The sequence below is a fragment of the Notolepis coatsorum genome (assembly GCF_963971535.1).
Source record: "Notolepis coatsorum genome assembly, chromosome: 18".
Classification (NCBI taxonomy): domain Eukaryota; kingdom Metazoa; phylum Chordata; class Actinopteri; order Aulopiformes; family Paralepididae; genus Notolepis; species Notolepis coatsorum.
The window spans coordinates 15,431,837-15,454,517 of record NC_140182.1 but is presented as its reverse complement, the minus strand read 5'-3'; the positions used below and the strand labels follow the sequence as shown (position 1 = coordinate 15,454,517).

Genomic DNA, 22,681 nt, shown 5'->3' with positions numbered 1-22,681 from the left:
TATTTTACAACACTCTCAATGTGTGGAAGTGCTGGGTGTTACCTTGGCTCCCTCCGCCAGTCACTAACGCTTCTTGGGCACTGATGGATGGCTCCAATCACACTGACCCACAGAACATGGATGGTTGCCAGCACTCTGACCTGGCACTCTGGAACTGCTGCTCGGTGGGGCAGTAGCGGAGGCTGCAGAGGCTTTACAACACCATCTGTAGTTTTGATGGTCGGAAGACTTGATAACAATAACAATAATAATAATAATAATAATAATAATAATAATAATAGCTTGGATTTATATAGCACCTTTCAGGAAACCCAATGATGCTTTACAAGGAGGCAAAAAAGACACATAAGGAATAAACAAAGTAAATAATAATAACAATAAAGGACAGGGAGACGACTAGAGGCCGTATGCCTGCCTTCGTGAACAGGTGGGTTTTCAGGGCCGTCTTAAAGGAGTCCAAGGATGGGGCGGAGTGGATCTCAGCCGGGAGAGAGTTCCAGAGGGTGAGAACCCTGACAGCTGAGTTCTGCACATACCGGAGCCTGTCCAGGGTGTTGCTGGGTGTACGATTACACTACTGGTTGCCAATTAGATCAGCACCTTGACAGGTTAACAGTGATAGTAATGTGTTTTTATTGGCAACCAGTCATGGCAGCACCGAGTGTTCGTCGAGCTTTCCCAGAAAACCACAAAAGGGAGATTTGAAAGAGAAAGAGAGAAATGGCTCATTTGATGCTGTATTTCAGCAGCAGCTTGTGGTTTCCTAGCCTTTATCGAGACTCTTTGAGCTTTCTGTTGATCCCTTTGAAAACACAATGCGAACTTGCAATAATTAGTTAGGATGAGTTTTGACTAACATTCAGCCACTAGGTGTCGCACTAGAACACCAGCATGTCATTTATCCAATCAGGTGCATTTCACATGGGAAAATGAGAAGTAGAGAGGGGTAAACAACAATTCATTCATTTTGGACCTGCAAACATTTTTAAATGATAAATGAATTCATCAATAATGTTTTTTTTTTGGGAAATGCAATATGTTTATTCTGCACCTTTCTAAAAGCTATGTATTTTTTTTATTTGTATGATTACTCTACATAGAAATGTTATCTATATGTAGCAGCCTGAATATTCTACAAAGTATTCAGTAGTGCTAACTAACTGTTACTTTCCCTGTGTGTGTATAACGTGTGATTAACAGTGTTCCTTTGGATAGCCTAACAGTGTTCCTTTGGATAGCTCGCCCAGTCTAACGACGAGGTGAGGTGCTACTCTTCTCCGGCTGCAGTATGGATTACTAACAATAACATTGAGCCCTTTGTCCCTTTCTGGAGCGGTCCTTCAGTGGGACCGGTGGAGGTTGCCAGCAGGGGGCGGAGTGGCAGTGGTGGCAGGTGGAGCGGTGGAGAGAAGCAAGCAACGAGGAAGAGGGAGTTACCTGGAGGAAAAGGGAGCAGGAAGCTCTCTTCGACATTGGACTTGACAGTGATCAGTCGCAGTTACAGTGGGCGGGTGCTCAAACGAGCCCCGTTGTTGGGGAGCCCCGTCGGAACGAGCGGCGGGTGACAAGAAGAGTGCCCCGTTGGAACGAGCAGCGGGAGATGAGAAGTACTTGCTAGTGACGGGTTATCCTAGAAGTATCAGCGATAGTGTGTGAGTAAGAGAAACCGAACCGAAGGACTAACGTCTAGAGCAGTGGTGCCCAACCAGTCGATCGCGATCGACAGGTAGATCGCGGGCTGATTTCAAGTAGATCTTGATTAATAAAATTTGATTATTAAATTTTTAAATTTTTTTGCTAAATCAACTCTTCCTCTCCTTGTTAACTACAACAAGCAATGCTGTTTGTTATTTAAGATGAGGTCGGACTCGGCACTGACAGATTTGTGTTCATTATGCTGCTTTTATAAAGCCTCAAATGACGGCTTACAATATACAATTTTGGCTGGTAGCTCTCGGGCTAGGTGGTAAATAAAAAAGTAGATCTTGGTTCAAAAAAGGTTGGCCACCCCTGGTCTAGAGTTAACGAGACTAACGTCTAACGTTATCGGGTTATAGTAGTTACTGTGTGCGGTGTAGTAGTATGCTGCTAGCGGCTCCGTCTGACTTGAGTAGACTACCGGGCGCGCGGTGCTGAAGAGACCGGTGGTATAGCCAGCCACGTTGCGTTAGCAGTGTAAACGATAGCAGGAGGGTGCACCTAGACCCAAAGCTTAGCTGTGTTTAGGGTAGCAACAGTATTAGCTCGCGCGACAGAAGCAAGCCAGCAACAGCAGCGGTGGACGTCTCCCAGACGGTACAGAGGACGCCTCTTCCTACCAGCAGAGGACGCCATACAGCACGCTCCTCCAGCTAACCACTGCCTATGCTGTCCGCCCAGCCTGCTGGCTGTGCTCGCGGATCGCCGACGCCATCTTGTCACCTGGACGAGCGGTGACAAGAGTGGGTCCGCCATCTTGGCTAAGTACTAACGGTACCACGTGTATCAACAGCAACGTCCATTCAAGTGAATGCTAACAACCAGTGTCTAAGGGGTACCCCGAACAATTTAAGCCGGCTTAGGTTAGGTTTTCTTTTGGTAACGTGGGCCCACATTTACTTGGTTTTATTTTGTTATTTGGTTATTTGATTATTGGATTATTTGGTTCTTTGAACTCCCAATGTGTCTCTATTTTATGCCTGGGTTCTTTGAACTCCCAATGTGTCTCTATTTTATGCCTGGGTTCCCCTAGTACAAGCGGGGTGTTTTAATGTATTGAGCACTCGGTGCCTATGGTGGGAAGAGCTTCCCCTACATTATAATAGCAAGAGCACTCTGTGCCATGTATGAATAAATGACAGTGTAATGGATAACATGCCCAGGCTTCTATATAAAGTAGACATTATCGGGATCATTGTGTGTGTCTGTTTCTTCCAATTTCCATTTGCTATTCTAACCCTGGGTAAATATTGTGACTGCATAATTATTTAACCCTTACACCCCATATACAGAATAGCATTTGAAGGGTCTATACAGGTGGTCAAGGAAGGGTACTGCTTAAAGGGAAGCCCAATAATACTATTGAACTGACAGTCACTGGGTGTGGGAGGGCTGTCGGAGGTACTGGGGGAAGTGAGGGTGTGTGGGGAGCTACTGCTGACCGCCTTGGAAGGCGAGGGAGACCAGAGTACCAGTCCCCAGGTTAGTAAATCCTGGGCCCCATCCACTCCAGCTGCAAGCCCTCCAGAACGACGTTCCGGGCCAAAGACGGGGGTACTTATAGGTCCAATACTATAGTATCCTACTACCCAGTGTCTGTGTACTAGTACTACTCCCACAAGCAGGGATAATCCACCCTTCTACAGTACATATACTATAGTACCTTTATCCCTCAGGATCCGCGATGGTTCGTTATAGAGCTTTGCATATTCATACAAAGCCTGTCAATAGAGCTATTAATACCCTAACAAGCTATGCAGCTGATTCCACACCAATCAAGTGTAAAGTAAACATAGTTGACACGGATAAGTGCTTGTCTTCATTCCTGAATCCCATTTCATAATATCTCAAGACAATTGTGACAATTCTATGTTACCAATTGCACAAAAAGTGAAATCTGGGCAAATCAAAAACGTTAGCCACATCCTTGGCGGTGACACCAACCTAACATTACCAGAGGGGTCGCACAAGCTACATGTTTACTACAGTACATCTCACTAACCCAAGATTAGCCTCCTTGAATCTTGTAATCATTCATCATATTATGACATCACTTGTTGCTGCCTTACCTCATGCCTTCACACAATTTTTCTTTCAGTAAAGCAAATAAAAAAATAATCCATGTCTTGATCAGGTGAAGTAATCCAGTTGGGGACAGAGAGGAGATTTCTACTTCAGCAATTCAATTGCAACTTGTCTTGCAGTGTTTTGCGACCAGACATGAAGCCTATCTGGGGATCTTGGATGTGACAGCCTCACTACTTGAATTAGATAAATAAATAAAAAAATCGTATTTGCACATTTCTTCATCCTGGTGCAGAGATAATGACACAAAATAATACCATAATCCAGCCCAAAATCTATGGAAGGCTTACAAATGCTTAAAAAGGCTGAAAAACCAAAGGACATGCATGCTAGGTATATAATACTCCTGCCACTGCCCTTGACCAAGGTACTGGCATTACAACTGGAGTTGGTCCCCGGTCGCTGCACTGTGTGGCTGCCCACTGCTCCTAAATAGTTAGGATGGGTCAAAATGCAGAGAATGAATTTCCCCAAGGAGATTAATAAAGGTTCAATTTAACTTAACTTAAAATGTACAGTAGCTGCCATCGCTGCACAAGTTGTCATCATTGCAACCTTAAAAGTTGTTTATAAAAACCTATCCCTAACCACTCCCACTACCTAAAAATCTAAAAATAAATGTAAAAATGTTCTTCCGGGCTGTGGGATCTAGCATCAACCAAGGCTAATACCTAAATGTAGGCTAAGTCATATGATAATATTTGGTCCCCAGGGACCCCATCTGCCAAGAAATTCAATGTCACATATTATGATGATTTAATCCAGATTTCCGGTCTATACTGTAGATGCAGAGATAACAGAGGAGCGAGCAGAATATTCATTCTTATACACTATAACTGTTCTAACTTCTAGTGAAGAATACATTAGTGAAATTAATTAATATATTAGTTAAATTAATCAATATTACCACTTTTGCCGGGGAGCCTTCCAGGACCCCTGACCCCACTTTGAGAACCACTGGGCTATGTCACCAGTCAAATCAAATCAAATCAAATGTATTTGTAAGGCCCGACAACACACGTTAATGTCCCCATGGGCCGGAGTCGGACACATCTTCTTTAAACAAGTCAAGAAGAAACATCACAATAAGTCAAGAACAAAACAAAAAACACCATGAAATCCAAAATAAAATGTTAAATAAATAAATGCAACACTCCCCACGCGAAGGTAAGGAAAAACTCACTCAAAACCTAGCAATAGGAAAAAAGCACCACAGGCAATGTGGAGGGGAGGAACCTTAGAAGGGCCGTTCAAGGGGGGATGTTGGTGATAGTAGTGTTGCTATAAAACAGGCGAAACAGTTTTGTAAGTATGTACATATACGTGTAATGAAACACAAATATGTACATGCAATAGCAACTGGGGTACATAAGAACATTTTGAAAGATTGAAAATAGAATAGAGCTGATGACGGACAGTCAGCCATCCAATGTGAGATGGGGATATATGGTGCATGCTCAGGTTTGCGCTGGTGGAGTGTTGATGGAATTGTGACCAAATTGTAACATTGTGTGATTTTTTTTTATATCCTTGGCATCTACCAGGAAACAATGCTGTCAAGGAGTCTAAACAGAGGAGCTGTCCCCAAAAATATGTCACTCGTCATATTGTGTCAACCGTTGAAGTATAACACATGCACAATTTTCAATGTTTGATCCCTGAACCTTGCCTGAACTACCAGCGCAAATCTGAGCATATACATCCTACCCCCATCACCCCAAATCTGAGCATGCATGCATCCTACCCCCATCACCCCAAATCTGAGCATGCATCCTACCCCCATCACCCCAAATCTGAGCATGCATCCTACCTCCATCACCCCAAATCTGAGCATGCATCCTACCCCCATCACCCCAAATCTGAGCATGCATCCTACCCCCATCACCCCAAATCTGAGCATGCATCCTACCCCCATCACCCCAAATCTGAGCATGCATCCTACCCCCATCACCCCAAATCTGAGCATGCATCCTACCTCCATCACCCCAAATCTATGCATATACATCATACCCCCATCACCCCAAATCTGAGCATGCATCCTACCCCCATCACCCCAAATCTGAGCATGCATCCTACCCCCATCACCCCAAATCTGAGCATGCATCCTACCCCCATCACCCCAAATCTGAGCATGCATCCTACCTCCATCACCCCAAATCTGAGCATGCATCCTACCCCCATCACCCCAAATCTGAGCATGCATCCTACCCCCATCACCCCAAATCTGAGCATGCATCCTACCCCCATCACCCCAAATCTGAGCATGCATCCTACCCCCATCACCCCAAATCTGAGCATGCATCCTACCTCCATCACCCCAAATCTATGCATATACATCATACCCCCATCACCCCAAATCTGAGCATGCATCCTACCCCCATCACCCCAAATCTGAGCATGCATCCTACCCCCATCACCCCAAATCTGAGCATGCATCCTACCTCCATCACCCCAAATCTGAGCATGCATCCTACCCCCATCACCCCAAATCTGAGCATGCATCCTACCCCCATCACCCCAAATCTGAGCATGCATCCTACCCCCATCCCATCACCCCAAATCTGAGCATATACATCCTACCCCCATCACCCCAAATCTGAGCATGCATCCTACCCCCATCACCCCAAATCTGAGCATGCATCCTACCCCCATCACCCCAAATCTGAGCATGCATCCTACCCCCATCACCCCAAATCTGAGCATGCATCCTACCCCCATCACCCCAAATCTGAGCATACATCTTCCATTGGATGGTAACCTGGTGACTTAGCCCAGTGCTTGCTCGTTTTATCTTTCTCTTTTTGTCCTTTGTCTATGTTCATTTACTGTCCTGTATGGTTGTTCTTGACTTTAAGTTTGTTGTTGTTTTATGTCAGGTGTTGCTCGAAAAAAGAGCTCTTTGAGCTCAAGCTTCTTACCTGGTGAAATAAAATTAAAATTATTCTCAAAGTGGGGTCAGGGGTCCTGGAGGAGGTATTAATTAATCTCACTAATAGATTAATTAATTTCACTCATATATTCTTCACTAGAGGTTAGTACAGTGAGAGAGTGTATGGCTATTCTGCTCTCTCCCCTGTTATCTCTCAGAACAGTTAAGGACATCTGGATTCAATCATAATAATGACACATCAAATATCTTGGCAGACGGGGGGCCCTGGGGACAAAATCTTATCATAATTATATTGACATCATGAAAGGTTTGAGAACCACTAGCCTCGAACAACGCTGTACAGAAGCGACGGAGACACGCCTTTAATGCTGCGTTCACGTGAATTCAGGTGGAAGAGTTGACAGTAACGGCACGAGAAAGAGAAAAGAAAAAACTGGACAAGGGAAAGGCAGGACGGTGTCACGTTCGTGGTGTTTTGTTTACTTTACCAGCAAGCTGAAGCTGGCCAACGTTGACTGATCTTTTGAGCAGGCTTGTCTTCTGATAACGCTAGTTCAATAATAATATAGCATAACAAACTTTCCATATTTCCTAGTATTCTGTCCAGCTCTGTTAGTTGGCTGCCTTATGTTATGTCAGCTGTTTAGCAAAACCTCAATACGATTTCAAACTCTGGTTATAATATCTAGGTGTTGTTGTAGAACCAAAATTATTAGCTTCTAGTTGTCCAAATATAACATATTTTCTTCATGTACTTTGTAGTCACGTGTTTTTTTTTTTTTTTTTTTTTATGTACTGGTTGTAATTGTAAATTCCATCGCGGAGGACGCCAAAAAGTTTGAATATTAATTAATAAAATATATATATATTTTTTTAAATATAAACATTACCTCTTGTCTCACCTAATGTTACCGCCCCGTTCTCATCCACTCTGATGATATCCGGTTCGCCGTCTACCGTCTGTCTGAATCCACGCGAACGCAGCATAGTGGTGGTAGACGACGCTAGATCCAACGGCCCGGAAGAAAATGTTTATGTATTTTCGAATGTTTAGTTTAGGTAGTTGGAGTGGGTTAAGGTTAGGATTAGAGCCATATATGGATATGTTTATAAACAACTTTTAAGGTTAAAATAAAAAAAAATAAAAACGAACAAAACGCCGCGGACGCCGGGTGTGATCTAGCGTCAACATTTTTGTGTGGATGACATTGACGAGGGTTCCTCCTGCTCGCCGTGTCGGGTGCTGTTTAGGAGGGTGCTGTGTTGTGTGTTGAGGGCTCCACACTGGGAGAGGAAGCAACAACAGGATTTTTTCAAACGGGTTATTCGCCGGCGGTGGGTTCGTCTCGTTACCGTTGTTATCTAATAAACGGCGGGCGGGGCGGCAGGGCGCGTTGCTTGTCATTATTCTTTGTAATAAAAAGGGACATTAATTCATGGGGCTCGATGTGTTGTTCACTTGGGCGTGAGAGCAGCAGCAGGGCGGACGGAGGAGGGAAGGTTTCTTCTTCTTCTTCGCAACACTCTGCTCTCTGCTGGCAGGTGGGAAGGAAGGAATAACTAACCTGCCGCGTTGATGAAACTTCCTTACAAATGAGATTTCGTTCAGGGTAAGGAGGAGGAACTTCTTCTATCACTATTATTATTACATTGTTTCATCGTGTCATGATCAACAGGCGTGTGTGTGTACTGTACATTGTTTGTGTACTGTACATGGTTGTGTGTGTGTACTGTACACTATTGTGTGTGACTGTACTGTACATTGTTGTGTTTGTGTGTACTGTACATTGTTGTGTGTGTACTGTACATTGTTGTTGTTGTGTGTGTGTACTGTACATTGTTGTGTTTGTTTGTGCTGTACATTGTTGTTGTGTGTGTACTGTACATTGTTGTGTGTGTACTGTACATTGTTGTGTGTACTGTATATTGTTGTGTTTGTGTGTACTGTAGATTGTTGTGTGTGTACTGTACATTGTTGTTATGTGTGTACTGTACATTATTGTGTGTGTATTGTACATTATTGTGTGTGTACTGTACATTATTGTGTGTGTACTGTACATTATTGTGTGTGTACTGTACATTGTTGTGTGGGTGTGTACTGTACATTGTTGTGTTTGTGTACTGTACATTGTTGTGTGTGTACTGTACATTGTTGTGTGTGTACTGTACATTGTTGTGTTTGTTTGTGCTGTACATTGTTGTTGTGTGTGTACTGTACATTGTTGTGTGTGTACTGTACATTGTTGTGTGTACTGTATATTGTTGTGTTTGTGTGTACTGTACATTGTTGTGTCTGTACTGTACATTGTTGTGTGTGTACTACTGTGCATTGTTGTGTGTGTACTGTACATTGTTGTGTGTACTGTACATTGTTGTGTTTGTTTGTACTGTACATTGTTGTTGTGTGTGTACTGTGCATTATTGTGTGTGTGACTGTGTACTGTACATTGTTGTGTGTACTGTACATTGTTGTTGTGTGTTTACTGTACATTGTTGTGTTTGTTTGTACTGCACATTGTTGTTGTGTGTGTAGTGTGTACTGTACATTGTTGTGTGTGTACTGTACATTATTGTGTGTGTAGTGTGTACTGTACATTGTTGTGTGTACTGTACATTGTTGTGTGTGTGTAGTGTGTACTGTACATTGTTGTGTGTGTGTAGTGTGTACTGTACATTGTTGTGTGTACTGTACATTGTTGTGTGGGTGTGTACTGTACATTGTTGTGTTTGTGTACTCATTGTACATTATTTTGTGTACTGTACATTGTTGTGTGTACTGTACTGTGTACTGTACATTGTTGTGTGTGTACTGTACATTATTGTTGTGTGGGTGTGTACTGTACATTGTTGTGTTTGTGTACTCATTGTACATTATTGTGTGTACTGTACATTGTTGTGTGTACTGTACTGTGTACTGTACATTGTTGTGTGTGTACTGTACATTATTGTTTTGTGTGTGTACTGTACATTGTTGTTTTGTGTGTGTACTGTACATTGTTTTGTGTGTGTACTGTACATTATTGTTTTGTGTGTGTACTGTACATTGTGTGTACTGTACATTGTTTTGTGTGTGTAGTGTACTGTACATTATTGTTTTGTGTGTGTACTGTACATTGTGTGTGTACTGTACATTGTTTTGTGTGTGTACTGTACATACATTGTTGTGTGTGTACTGTACATTGTTGTGTTTGTTTGTACTGTACATTGTTGTGTGTGTACTTACATTGTTCTGGCCTGAAGCATGTAGGTTAGCACGTTCAGTGTCTGTCTAGTCTACTGTATACTTCTCATAACCACATTGAATTGTATACCATGTATTGGTATTGCTCGCACATGATTTATATTTCTACAGTAGCAATGTGAGGCTAAATAGCCTCAAGATTCAAGAGGTTTATTCGTCACATACATACACAACAAGACATTATAGTGAAATGAAGTTGGCCATGCCCGCCTTGATTGTGCAAAAATACAAATAATAATAGAATAAAATAGACATGATACAAAGTATTTAGGATAAAATACAATACAATGCTAAGCTTCCAAATTAAAAGGTAATGAGACCTATATACACTATACAATATTATACAATATACAGTTATACTATCCTATACTACTAGCTATACTATACAAAAACAGTTATGTTTTTCTTTTCTTTAAAGTGACCTTTTCTTTTGTGTTTAAAGTGACCTGTAGTGAGTTTGTGAGAGAGTGCAGGATGTGTGTGTGTGTGTGTTCATGTGTGCTTGTTGTGTGTGGAGAGATCAGTGTTCAATGTTCTGATGGCCTATAGGCTGTCACGTGATTATGCCGGTCAACTATTGGTATCCTTGTTTCTTGCTATTCGTATCATAGTAATATGACCTGCCTTGCTGTCCTAACAATTTGATTCAGTTCACCATGGGCTGAGGCTACAGTATATAGGCCTGCCACTTCAAATGCAAGCAGTGCAGAAGTGGCAGTTCTGGGTAGGCAATTTGATTTCAGACATTTCAGATTGCCATTGTCAAGAGTAGTGTAGCTTAGGTTGATGGCCTGTATTGGGGATCGATTGTATTGTAGTCCAAGTTAGCACTCATGCAATGACATAATTGAATCAGCTATCTCTGTCTTGCTTGTATCATTGATTGTGGTTGAAGCATACCATGCTGCTGTTTGATTGTTGGATCAGAGAGTGAATTTAATTGCTTTGAGCTAAAATGCAATATCCGACCGTAACAAGAGAGTTATGGCAATTAGAATAGAGTAATTCATTTCTTTGATCTGAGGGGTTTAACTCAAAACAGATTGAATGGTGGGTGTACTGCACAGCTATTTATGACACAAGATAGGTGTGCCCCCATTTAAGGTTAATCCTAGTGATGCACTGATGTGAAAATTGTGGCCGATACCGATAACCGATATTAATATTGCTGTTCTGGCCGATACCGATATTTACCGATGTCGATATCTCTGTATAGAAAACACTTTTTTATGATAATCAAATAAAGAGCTATTTTCCGAAACGCATACTTTTTTTTACTTTTGTAACTTATTTTCAAAAATTACTGATATTTTGAAACTATTTAAGGCCAAAACATGTAAAAAGAAAAAAAAAAGATAAAAACAAAAAGTTTTTTTTTTTTTTTTTTAATATCGGCCCTATCTTGATATCGGAGCGATACCGATGTGTAAAAAAACGGCCGATATTATATCGGCGGCCGATATATCGTGCATCACTAGTTAATCCCATTGTCTAACATTCCTATAGATCAGGGGTGGGCAATTATTTTTCCCGGGGGGCCGAATGAGCAACTGAAAATATGTTGGGGGGCCGGGCCAAAATTCCAAACTCAATTATGCATAATATACATTTTATTTCTATATAAAAAGCAGTAAATGGCATTGTTTTGACCCCTGGTAAGAGTGTATGTTATTATTTGGCAATTAAAAGGTGAGGTTAGCTTTCAAAAATATCATTTATTCAAATAGAATTTATTTCCAAAATGATAAACAAAATGTGAAACATTAATAACAAAGGGCATTTTGAGTTTCATATACTATTGAAACAAGGATTTTCTTAGCTTTCTAAAGACATCACATCATCTTATAGCAAAAATAAACAAGACATGTCACTGAACTGTGTAAAGAAAAGTGTCCCAGTTGTGTAGCCTTTTTTACTTTACATGCCTATATTAAACATTTAATGTTTTCAGAACTGTGCAAAAAAAAGAAAAAAAAATATCAAGTGTCCCATTTCACTTGTTATATTTCCACATTTGAGTGTTCTTCAGTAATTTTTTTTTCATTCAGTGTGAGAAATCCAGTCTCTGTTGAGCTTCAACAAGTCCATCAAAGTCAGGTTGCATGTCTGAGGTGGAGATGCGAAGCACAGCTGCCAGATGTTCATCAGTGAGAGAGGATCTGTACCTGGACTTGGTAAACGTCATGACTGAGAATGTCTGTTCACATATGTAGGTGGATCCAAAGAGAACCAACATCTTCTGAGCATGTCTCCTAAGCGTATACTGTGCGTGTGAACGTTGACATGAAGAAAAAAAAAGTTAAAAAAAAAAAAAAAATATTAAAAAAAAAATTTTTTTTGAATTTTTTTTGAATTTTTTTTTTTATCATGTAATCATTCGCGGGCCGGTCAGAATCATCCCGCGGGCCGGATCCGGCCCGCGGGCCGTACAATGCCCAGGTCTGCTATAGATACTACTATGGAACTACACACTGCAAATGTACATGGCCCATAACGGTCCCCCCCATACACCATTGCCAAGTCCAACAGTCCCTTGCCTTGCCCCTTTGATGTGAGCTATATTCTCTCTGTAACTAGTTTGATTTACTCCGATCTCAAACCTATAGGGTTGCACAATTCACGATTATACAATTCATAAACAATTCATCAAAATAGTGATATGGCGGACGGTGTAATTTCCAAAATTGCATGAAGCGTGTGTGCCACTGCCAACATTCTAAATGAAGCATTGTGACGCTGCAGAGATGCCTTGGCCTACAAATCGCATTCCACAGATTCTTCTAAAGAAACGTTTTGTTTGGTACAGACCCCCGAAAAAAGCACACACACATCATGATCATTTTGATATTTCTTCTCAATGAAAAGGGAAAACTATTCTATCCTTTTCTCACACGCCGCTGAATCATATCGCACTTGCAAGATTTCTTTGCAAGATTTGCAATATGAACCCCCCCCCCCCCCCACAAAAAAAGAAAAATCGTTCAGCCCCATACAAAGCATTATTTATTTCGACTTTGACATCCTACAACTGCAGGTCTAGTTCTTGATAAAGTAATGTTGTCACAGAGGTTCCTCTGTTTAGTTTGCGCTGGGTCCACTGTGTTTGTGCTGCTTACTACTTAGTAACACACACAACAGGAACCGTCAGCTCGCATGCACAGTATACTCTGCTTTTGGCTCCTTTTCTAAGCCATGAGAGGTCGGCCGTTTACTCTGATAGCCTCTCTCTCTCTCTCTCTCTCTCTCTCTCACTCTCACTCTCACTCTCACTCTCTCTCTCTCTCTCTCTCTCTCTCTCTCTCTCTCACTCTCACTCTCTCTCTGTCACTCTCTGTCACTCTCTCACTCTAAGCTCTAGGCCTAGGGCATACAGCCCTGGCCATACATGTATCACAGAACATGTATGGACAGCTATTTCAACGCATCTGCAAAAAGAGTGTGTGAAGTAATTTAGCAGACACGTGTTTAAAATGTACATTATACTTACAGGAGTTACAGCTCTCTCCCCCAGCATTCAAACCCAATTGTATTTGTTAAGATAGACTGTCTCACATCGAGCAGCCGTGTTTCTTTATTATCATCATCATCATCATAATTATTGTTTTTATTTTTATTTGAATATTTCCCGAAATGACACACAGTAGCTTTCCATGACATTTAGAATGCAGCCCATAAAAAACCTTTTAAAGAGTTGCCGTTAAAAAAAAAAAACTAGTGAGTGTGTTCCTTCTAGCCATCTTCAATTTAATCACCTCATCATGACCAAGGATCCCCAGACACCCACACTGGGCCCAGCTGCACTGCATCTACAACACGACGCTGCCTTTCCCCCATGAATATTTAGGCTTTTATTGATTTCCTGTACTGGAATGGTAGGAGTGCGCCCGTGTAGTTGCACAATAATTGTTTCCCACATACAATCTTTTAAGCTTTGCACCTCGGACCTTGGCCCACTGATTGAATTTCGTGTGTTGAATCAGGGGAAATATGTTGCTGCACACACATAACCAGGAGAGAACCTTCCCCCCCCTGTCTCTCTGGTCGTATGGGGAGGATCTCACAGCTTCTGTCTTGAGTGTCTTCATTCTTCACCCCTACCCGTGTTAGGAACACACAATCTTCTGCTTCACCCTGGCCCGTGGTAGGAACACACACACAATACCACTTTTCTCCTGCAGATACAGATTCAGAGTCCTAACCTTTTCCAGTATCAGTCGATACCGAGTTCCGATCCGATTAGTGATGCACGATATATCGGCCGCTGATATAATATCGGCCGATATGGCAGTTTTTTTTTACACATCGGTATCGGTCCGATATCAAGATAGGGCCTATATAATCTTATTTTATAATTTTTTTTTTTAATGTTTTTTTTCTTCTTTTTACATGTTTTGGCCTTAAATAGTTTTAAAATATCAGTCATTTCTGAAAATAAGTTACAAAAGTAAAAAAATTATGCGTTTTGGAAAATAGCTCTTTATTTGATTATCATAAAAAAGTGTTTTCTATACAGAGATATCGACATCGGTAAATATCGGTATCGGCCAGAACAGCAATATTAATATCGGTTATCGGTATCGGCCACAATTTTCACATCGGTGCATCACTAGATCCGATCCATTGCTCTTACGGAACCGTATAGACTATCGACTGCAAAAGTGTTTGAGTTTAGGTAATCCATTGCCCTCCATGTGAGACATCTAACATGCTTCTGTGTCAAAAAATGCAGAAAATAAAGTCGCTTTGCTTTGGATTCTGACATGTCTTTTTACTCTTTTAGCATGGGGAACTCCTCCCGATGCCAATACCCATTTTAGCCTGGCATCGGACCAATACCCGACAACACCGTATGTACCGGTGCGCCCCATAGCCGATACCCGACACCAGTATCCGTATGTACCGGTGCGCCCCATAGCCGATACCCGACACCAGTATCCGTATGTACCGGTGCGCCCCATAGCCGATACCCGACACCAGTATCCGTATGTACCGGTGCGCCCCTAGCCCCAGTTTGAACTCGCAGCAGATTGCTGAGGAACATGGGGAAACTGAGGTTGACAGTGACTATCACATATCCTCAGCGACTCGCTCAGATGAGTCAGGACTGCGAATAGGAGGAGTGCTTGTTTGTGTTGCGCGATAATTGTTTGCCACTTAGGATGTTTAGCTCTACTTCTCTCGGCCACGGCCCACTAGGCCTAATTGAATTTGTGTGGAGAAAAATGGTTGCCGCACCCCTCACCGACACCAACACAAACACACACGTGCACACACACGCACTCATACACACACATGCACGAGCACGCACACATCAACCTTCTCCGGTCGCGTGGGAAGGGTCTTGTGCGTTCTTTTTATCCCTTAGTACTTCACCAAAGCCTGTTATGTAAAACCTAGACGTTGTTCAGCGTTTCTATTGAATCAAAAATGGTTCAGAACTGTGGCATTTCTCCCCGGGAAGAGATGTCATTCCGCCTGAAATAGCAGGAAGAAAAAGGTGTGTGTGTGTGTGTGAGAGAGAACTGAGTGCAAATAAAACAGATGTGACCATAATGCCTGTGTGTGTTAGGTGTCTATGATGTGCTGTTATTATAGCATGATGCATACAGTAAATCGATGGCCGAAGAACAAAACCTCCTATCTTTCTGCATAAAAAAGTGTGGCAAAACCTCCTATCCACACTTTGCGAGGCACTAATATCTGGTCGGTATTGTTGACGGCGCATAATATAGGAATATAGTCCCAAAACAGTGTATTGTATTGGATAACCTTAAAAAAATAACACTCTGCAAGAAAACAACACTTTCTCAAAAAGTATACATGTTCAGATAGGATGTGTTGTTCTTCTGCCATCAAGATAGGCTATGCCTATGTTTGTATGTTCAGTCTGTGTGTGCATACTTCTTTGTGCATACTTTGTGCTACAGTGGGATGCTGCTTGTAATGGATACCTTGGATATTGTTATCACCGCACTTGAGGTGCATGATGATTGAATGTTATTGTATTGTATTGTGTGCGTGTGCGTGTCCTTGCATGTTCATCCGTTACTTGACAGGCTTGTCGGGGAGGCCCCCAGCCAGCTGAGATGCTACGTGGCCTGATTGATGAGCATCCTGCAGCATAGCGTTCCTCTGGTGTGTGGGGTTAATAAATGGACTGACAACAGTAAAACCTTAGCGCCGGGTATCATTATTACCACCCCCACAGCCCGGCGTTGGCTCCGTGGCTCAGCCAGAGGCCCTGGAGGTGGGGGTTGCCCGCTCCCTAGCATTGGTTTATAATAAAATCCCCTGTGTAAAAAAACCTATATGTTTTCCGTGTGTGCTTAAGGTTAGCCCTGTCAACTAGAGGGTCTTACCGTCTTCTCTTAAAGGTCCCATGGCTCTTTCTCTCCCCACTTGGTGTATAAATCCTGTCGTTTAAATGTCTTTGTTTTTGCACACTCTGTGCAAAGGCTGTGACATTATTAGACGGAGGCCTAGGGTTTGTCTCGTTTTGTAACTGGAAAATAGGAGGTGGTCACTCACTGGACCGGTGTGATATGAGTGGATTGGAGAGACTAGCCTGAGAAGAGTGGCAGGGTTTACGCTAGCTAGGCCAGGCTAGATGATATTGTAGGGCTGCAACTAGGGCTGACCTTTGAAGCTTTTTTTGGCAATTGAAGCTTCGGGGCCGAGCTTCGATTTTTAATTCGAAGCTTCGGAAACATTTTTTTTTGTATTTTTTTATTATAATATTATCTTTTTTTATTTTTATATATCTTATGTTGTGGGACTTGTACAGCACTTTGGTAAACTTTGTTGTTTTTAAATGTGCTCTATAAATAAAGTGGATTTGATTAATTAATTAAGTAGCCCCTTTCGTGACTGGGTGCAGTGGGGCTGCTCTCACAGCCAACGACATGACATTACATAAAATTATGTTGCAACCTTCGTCTATCAAGCAAACAATTATATTATATTTAAGTTATAATTTATAATTTATAATTATATCAGACAATGCACCTACAAAAGCAGATTATTACAATTAAATTAGCCAACTTGGTAACACATTAGTCATAGCAGCATAGGCATAGCCTTATTAATGTTTTGTGTGGCGTCGCCGTCGTGTACAACGATACTTAAGTTTTTTAGGTGATTTGACAAAGTTGTTGTAGAGTTGTGATATGCCATTTTCTTCTGGCATATCTGGCACTCGGCTTTTTGGGCATTGTCTTTGCATATTTTAAAGTGTAACCACACGTCTGATGACTTCTTCGTCGACATGTCTGCTGCACATGTCCTTGTTGTTTTCAACACAGATAATCTCCACGTGCTTGTTGTAGAGAGGTGGAGTCGAGGCACCGCTTACTTTCGTTTCATTGGAATGGAGGCGCAAGATTTTGGAGGCAAAAAATAATAATATTTCTTTATTTTTTTTAACTTCGATTTTTTTTTATGTTCGAAGCTTGTGCCATCGAACGAAGCTTCGAAGCTTCGAAGTATTTAAGACAGCCCTAGCTGCAACTAACGACTATTTTGGTAGTCGATTAATCTGTTGATTATTGAAACGATGAATCAATTAATCGGATAAAAAGAACAAAAGCAAAATTGTATGCAAAAAAATTTATGTTATTCCTCGTGTAGTACAATGCTTTTTCAAACAACTTGCAAATTGACGGTTATGAAACAAAAAGCACATGTAAATGTATACATAAAAACAAACAAACAGTCCTCATTTTGAAAGGAGTTAAACTGTTTAAATTAATAATAAATAATACTTTTCTAATAAAGAAAAACAGCCTAAAACACAAACTGTCGACACGCTTTGCTATACTGTACATCAAATGGCTTCAACAGCCATGGAGGTACAACATCATAACATAAACGCAACTAATCAATTATAAAAATACTTGCCGACTATTTTTATAATCCATTAGTTGTTGATTTAGTCGATTAGTTGTTGCAGCCCTATTAAAGTGTCAAATCCCTTCAGATGTGTGTTTACAAACCGTAATGAACATTAATAAAATAAAACATTTAGGCTGCAGTGAATACTAATAGTAGGACTACCACCAACGTCAGATTGACTTGGCAAGACATGAACCTGAAATATGTGAGGAGGAATAATATGAACCCTGGCTATGATCGCAGACTCCATAGATCGAGGCGTTACGAGTACGACTTAAGCTATTCCAGGTTTTCTCGACTCCCGGAGTCAGCATTGCTTGGGGCTTGGGCTGATCGCTATACTAACTCGTTTGGCTGAGTTAGGGGGAGGGCAAGTCATGGGTGGTAATCTGGCGTTGTGGACAGCGACGCCTACAGGTCAGGTCTGGGCGCCTGCTCAGCGGAGGCAGGACTTGAGGAAGGCAGCGTGACCTCCCACGCGTTACACTTCACCAATGAGAGTCCTCGCTGCCAGGTGAGAAGAGAGCCACTGGCTGTCTCCGCATGTGTCGGAGGAAGTGTGCTGATGACTTCAGGGTTCCCTTGTACAGACCAGTAGGAGAACATGCGCACAACAACCAGGTAGGGGAGGGGGGGAATTGGCACAACGACTAAAATTGGGATGGAGAGAAAACAGAGAAAAATTTGAGAAAGAGAGGATAAAAAAAAAAGCTATTCCAGGTTCATTGGAGGAAATGGACTGGAGTCGCTGCTCTGTTTGATCTGCCCCCCCCCCCGTCTTTGCAGAGGCTTAGCTGAAGAGCCGTCTGAGTGGTTTGCCTTCGCCAGTAGGAAGACAACAATGACGAGTCCCATGTGAGACGACGCGCTGCAGGGCAGTAGCTGAAATTGTACGAGCCACGTTTTGTCCACCCCCCCCTCCAACCCCCCCCCCCCCCCCCCCTCCAACCAGATTTCATCCACTCCTAAATTAATGAGAGATCTCATCTCATCCTCCCCTAATCACTAATCTCTCGCTCGTCTCTTAATGAACTAGAATGGGTGCTCATTGGAGAACATATGTCCACGGCATGCTATAGTATAGTGGGTCATAAATAGTCCCCCCCTCCCCCCAATGAATGAATGAAGGATGTTTTTTTATGTCGTCTCTTGTAGCCTTTTGATTTGATGCCTAGTGTCCCTCATTGGAATTGATCATTTTAAAGAAGACATTTTCTCTATTTTCTCACTATGTTTTTTTTTTTTTTTTTTTTTTGCGTTTGATGATGATGAATGAATGAATGAATGAATGAAAACTTTATTAACAGATTGCAGAATGGGTACAGTGCAGTACAGCTCAATACATACAATTGTTAAGGGGATGCAGACCAGAGAAAGACTTTCGTCTTGTTTACACCAGGGTCCCCCATTTCCAATTCATCGTAACATATATGACATACATGACATACAGATAGACAGTACTGCTACATCTATACATTTATGACATACCAGATTTGCAATTACAGTACTGTATTTGTGATACAAAAAGAGTCCAGAAAGAAAAGAGTATATACATTAGGCGTAGAAACGGTACATTGGATTGGGTAGGTGGGGGTGGGACTGTACATTGGAGGTGGTTGGGGGGGGGGGGGGGGGGGTGGGTAGGAGTGGGGGGGGGGGGGGGGGGTTGGGTAGGAGGGGTGGGTGGGGACTGTACATTGGAGGTGGTTGGGTGGGTGGGGGGGGGGGGGGGGTGGGTAGGAGGGGTGGATGCTGAATGCTGTGAACATGTTCTGTCTGCTGCCTTCTTGACCAGGGCCCACTTGAAAAGGAGGTGGAAATATCATGTTATGATTTCTCAAAACGGAACTTAGTGACTGAAATACCAACTGGTTATGCTGTACAATTAGCTGATTTCAATGGTGAAATTTGATTACTGCTCACTTGCTGAGAAGATAGTGGAAATATCGGCACATTTTAAAATCGGAAGTGGTCCAAACCGATACTCTGACTGTCCAACCAGAAGTCGGTCTTGATTATTTCAAATAACACTTGTACTTTAAAACACTAAAATAACTAACTGGGTATTTAAATTTTATTTAACCTTTATTTATCCAGACAAGCAATTAAGAACAAATTCTTATATACAAAAGCAGCCTTTTGTGGGAAGGGGGGGGCGGGAGGCTGTAACAAAAACAAGGTTATGTACATGCATACAAATAAATAAAATACAAAATGACAGTAGCAATAGTATACAAGGACAACAATAAATAAGGGAGAGAGAATGAAAGGGAGAGAGGGAAAAAGAGAAAGGAAGAGTGAGAAGCAGAGGGAGAGCGAGAACCAGAGGGAGAGAGAGAGAAGAAAGGGGGAGAGGGAGGGAGGTAGGTGAGGGGGCCTAGGGGCAGGAGAGAATAGTCTGAGGGGGTTATGCGTGCGATTGGGAGGCAGTCAGCAGGTGCAACAACAGTCGGTTAAGATCTGTTGCAGATTTTGTTTAAAAGCAGTGAGCGATGTGAGGGCAGTGAGTTTAAGGGTGTTTTGTAATGTGTTCCAGTCAGATACAGCAGCAAATCGGAAGGCGTTGCGTCCAGAAACCGTGCAGGGCAGGCTTTGGGGATGGTGAGTTTGATGAAGTTGCTGGACCTTAGGCTGTAGTTAGAAGTGGAGACGTGCAGAAGGGAGGAGAGGTAGAGAGGTGTTTTACCAAGTATGGTTTTGTCAATTATTTGAAGCCAGTGAAGAATAGGGATGGGTACCTTTCACATTTGAACCGATACCGGTACCGGTACCTGTGAATCAATACCGGTACCCAACGGTACCTTTTTTTACCTACCTCAGTCGTAAAAAAAAAAATCCAAACTTCAAATAACTACAATTTCGACAGTTTTTGGCTTGTCATTGCTCCGACTGCTTTGTTGTTGAATCAAGTCAAATCCTAGGTAAGCATATATTGTGCGTGTGAACGTTGACATGAAAAGAAAAAAGTTAAAAAAAAAGTAAAAAAAAAATGAATAAATTCTTTTTTTATTTATTTTTTTTAATTTTTTTTTCGGTTTCTCACTTGATTCGATACTCGGTAGTATCGACGTGTTTCGGTTCGGTACCTCAAAAGTACCGAATTCGGTACCCATCCCTAGTGAAGAAGCCTTCTGGTGTGAAGAGATGTCCAGTCCACCAGGTTATAAAGGTCACAATGCATTGGTGAGTGGTGAAGAAGGGTGCACTAGTGGCAAAACGGATGGCGGAATGATGGAGTATGTCGAGTTTTCTGAGGGCACGCTGGGATGCCATTCTATAGATGGTGTCGCCATAATCAAATATAGGGAGGATGGTCATCTTGACAAGAGTGTGTTTGGCCGAGCGGGTGGGCAACACAGCTATTTGACATCTTATAAAAACAACTTGAACCACACATTTAGCTGCAACCACAAAGCATGCTGGGATGGAGGGAGTGGCCAACTGTCACAGTCTCTGTGCGGACCCTATGGTCAACTAGCTGTCTGTAGTAGCATTGCACTGTTTTGAATTTGCAGCTGTTGTTGTTGTTGCTGCTGCCTACACAAATGACTACATGAAAGTCAATGGAGGACGCTGGAAATTAATTCCCCAAAATACTTCCCGTTGCCTGATGTGAAACATATTCCCACAGGCTCATCCTTGTGCCTCTGTCACCGTCTGCGCCAAAGCACGGGCTGATCGGCCCTGTAGTTTGCGCGATATTGTGCGGATTCACACACCCACACACACACACACACACACACACACACACACACACACACACACACACACACACACACACACGCAGATGCTACCGAATGCATGATGTCCCCGGATAAGCTCCGCCCACCATCGGCGTAATGACGGCGATGTGAGGCTGTCCTGTAGACTAGAGCTCCTCGAAAGACCCCTCTCTCTCCCTCTGGCCTTTATTCTTCACCATCTTTAACCTTTCTTCAAGCCTTCCTCCTCCTTCCTCTAGTCTTTCATCTCATGGGCCCATCATCTCTCATCACATCTCCTCGCTCCTCCAATTCCCCCCCCCCCCCCCTTCCCCCCTCCTCATCATCTCCTCTTCATCGTTCCCCTCTCGCTGCTCGGCCTTCTGCCACATCCACTCTTTCACTGTCACGTTCCCTCTCTCTCTGTCACGTTCCCTCTCTCACTCTGTCACGTTCCCTCTCTCACTGTCACGTTCCCTCTCTCTCTGTCACGTTCCCTCTCTCTCTCTGTCACGTTCCCTCTCACTCTGTCACGTTCCCTCTCTCTCTGTCACGTTCCCTCTCTCTCTCTGTCACGTTCCCTCTCTCTCACTGTCACGTTCCCTCTCACTCTGTCACGTTCCCTCTCTCACTCTGTCACGTTCCCTCTCTCACTCTGTCACGTTCCCTCTCTCTCTGTCACGTTCCCTCTCTCTCTGTCACGTTCCCTCTCTCACTCTGTCACGTTCCCTCTCTCACTGTCACGTTCCCTCTCTCTCTGTCACGTTCCCTCTCTCTCTCTGTCACGTTCCCTCTCTCTCTGTCACGTTCCCTCTCTCTCTGTCACGTTCCCTCTCTCTCTGTCACGTTCCCTCTCTCTCTGTCACGTTCCCTCTCTCTCTCTGTCACGTTCCCTCTCTCTCTCTCTCACGTTCCCTCTCACTGTCACGTTCCCTCTCTCACTGTCACGTTCCCTCTCTCTGTCACGTTCCCTCTCTCACTGTCACGTTCCCTCTCTCTCTCTCACGTTCCCTCTCTCACTGTCACGTTCCCTCTCTCACTGTCACGTTCCCTCTCTCTCTCTCATGTTCCCTCTCTCTCTCTGTCACGTTCCCTCTCTCACTGTCACGTTCCCTCTCTCTCTGTCACGTTCCCTCTCTCTCTCTGTCACGTTCCCTCTCTCTCTGTCACGTTCCC

General features: G+C 42.8%; 1 protein-coding gene across 1 annotated transcript in view; it reads left to right on the top strand.

The window, feature by feature from the left end:
* The first annotated feature begins 8,167 nt into the window (after positions 1-8,167).
* Positions 8,168-22,681, top strand: part of LOC311245045 (GRAM domain-containing protein 4-like) — a 130,863-nt gene continuing 116,349 nt past the window's right edge. Inside the window, exon 1 of the mRNA XM_084334806.1 lies at positions 8,168-8,283. Coding sequence (XP_084190932.1) covers positions 8,267-8,283 — 17 coding nt within the window. The 5' untranslated portion in view covers positions 8,168-8,266. The remainder of the gene's footprint in view (positions 8,284-22,681) is intronic.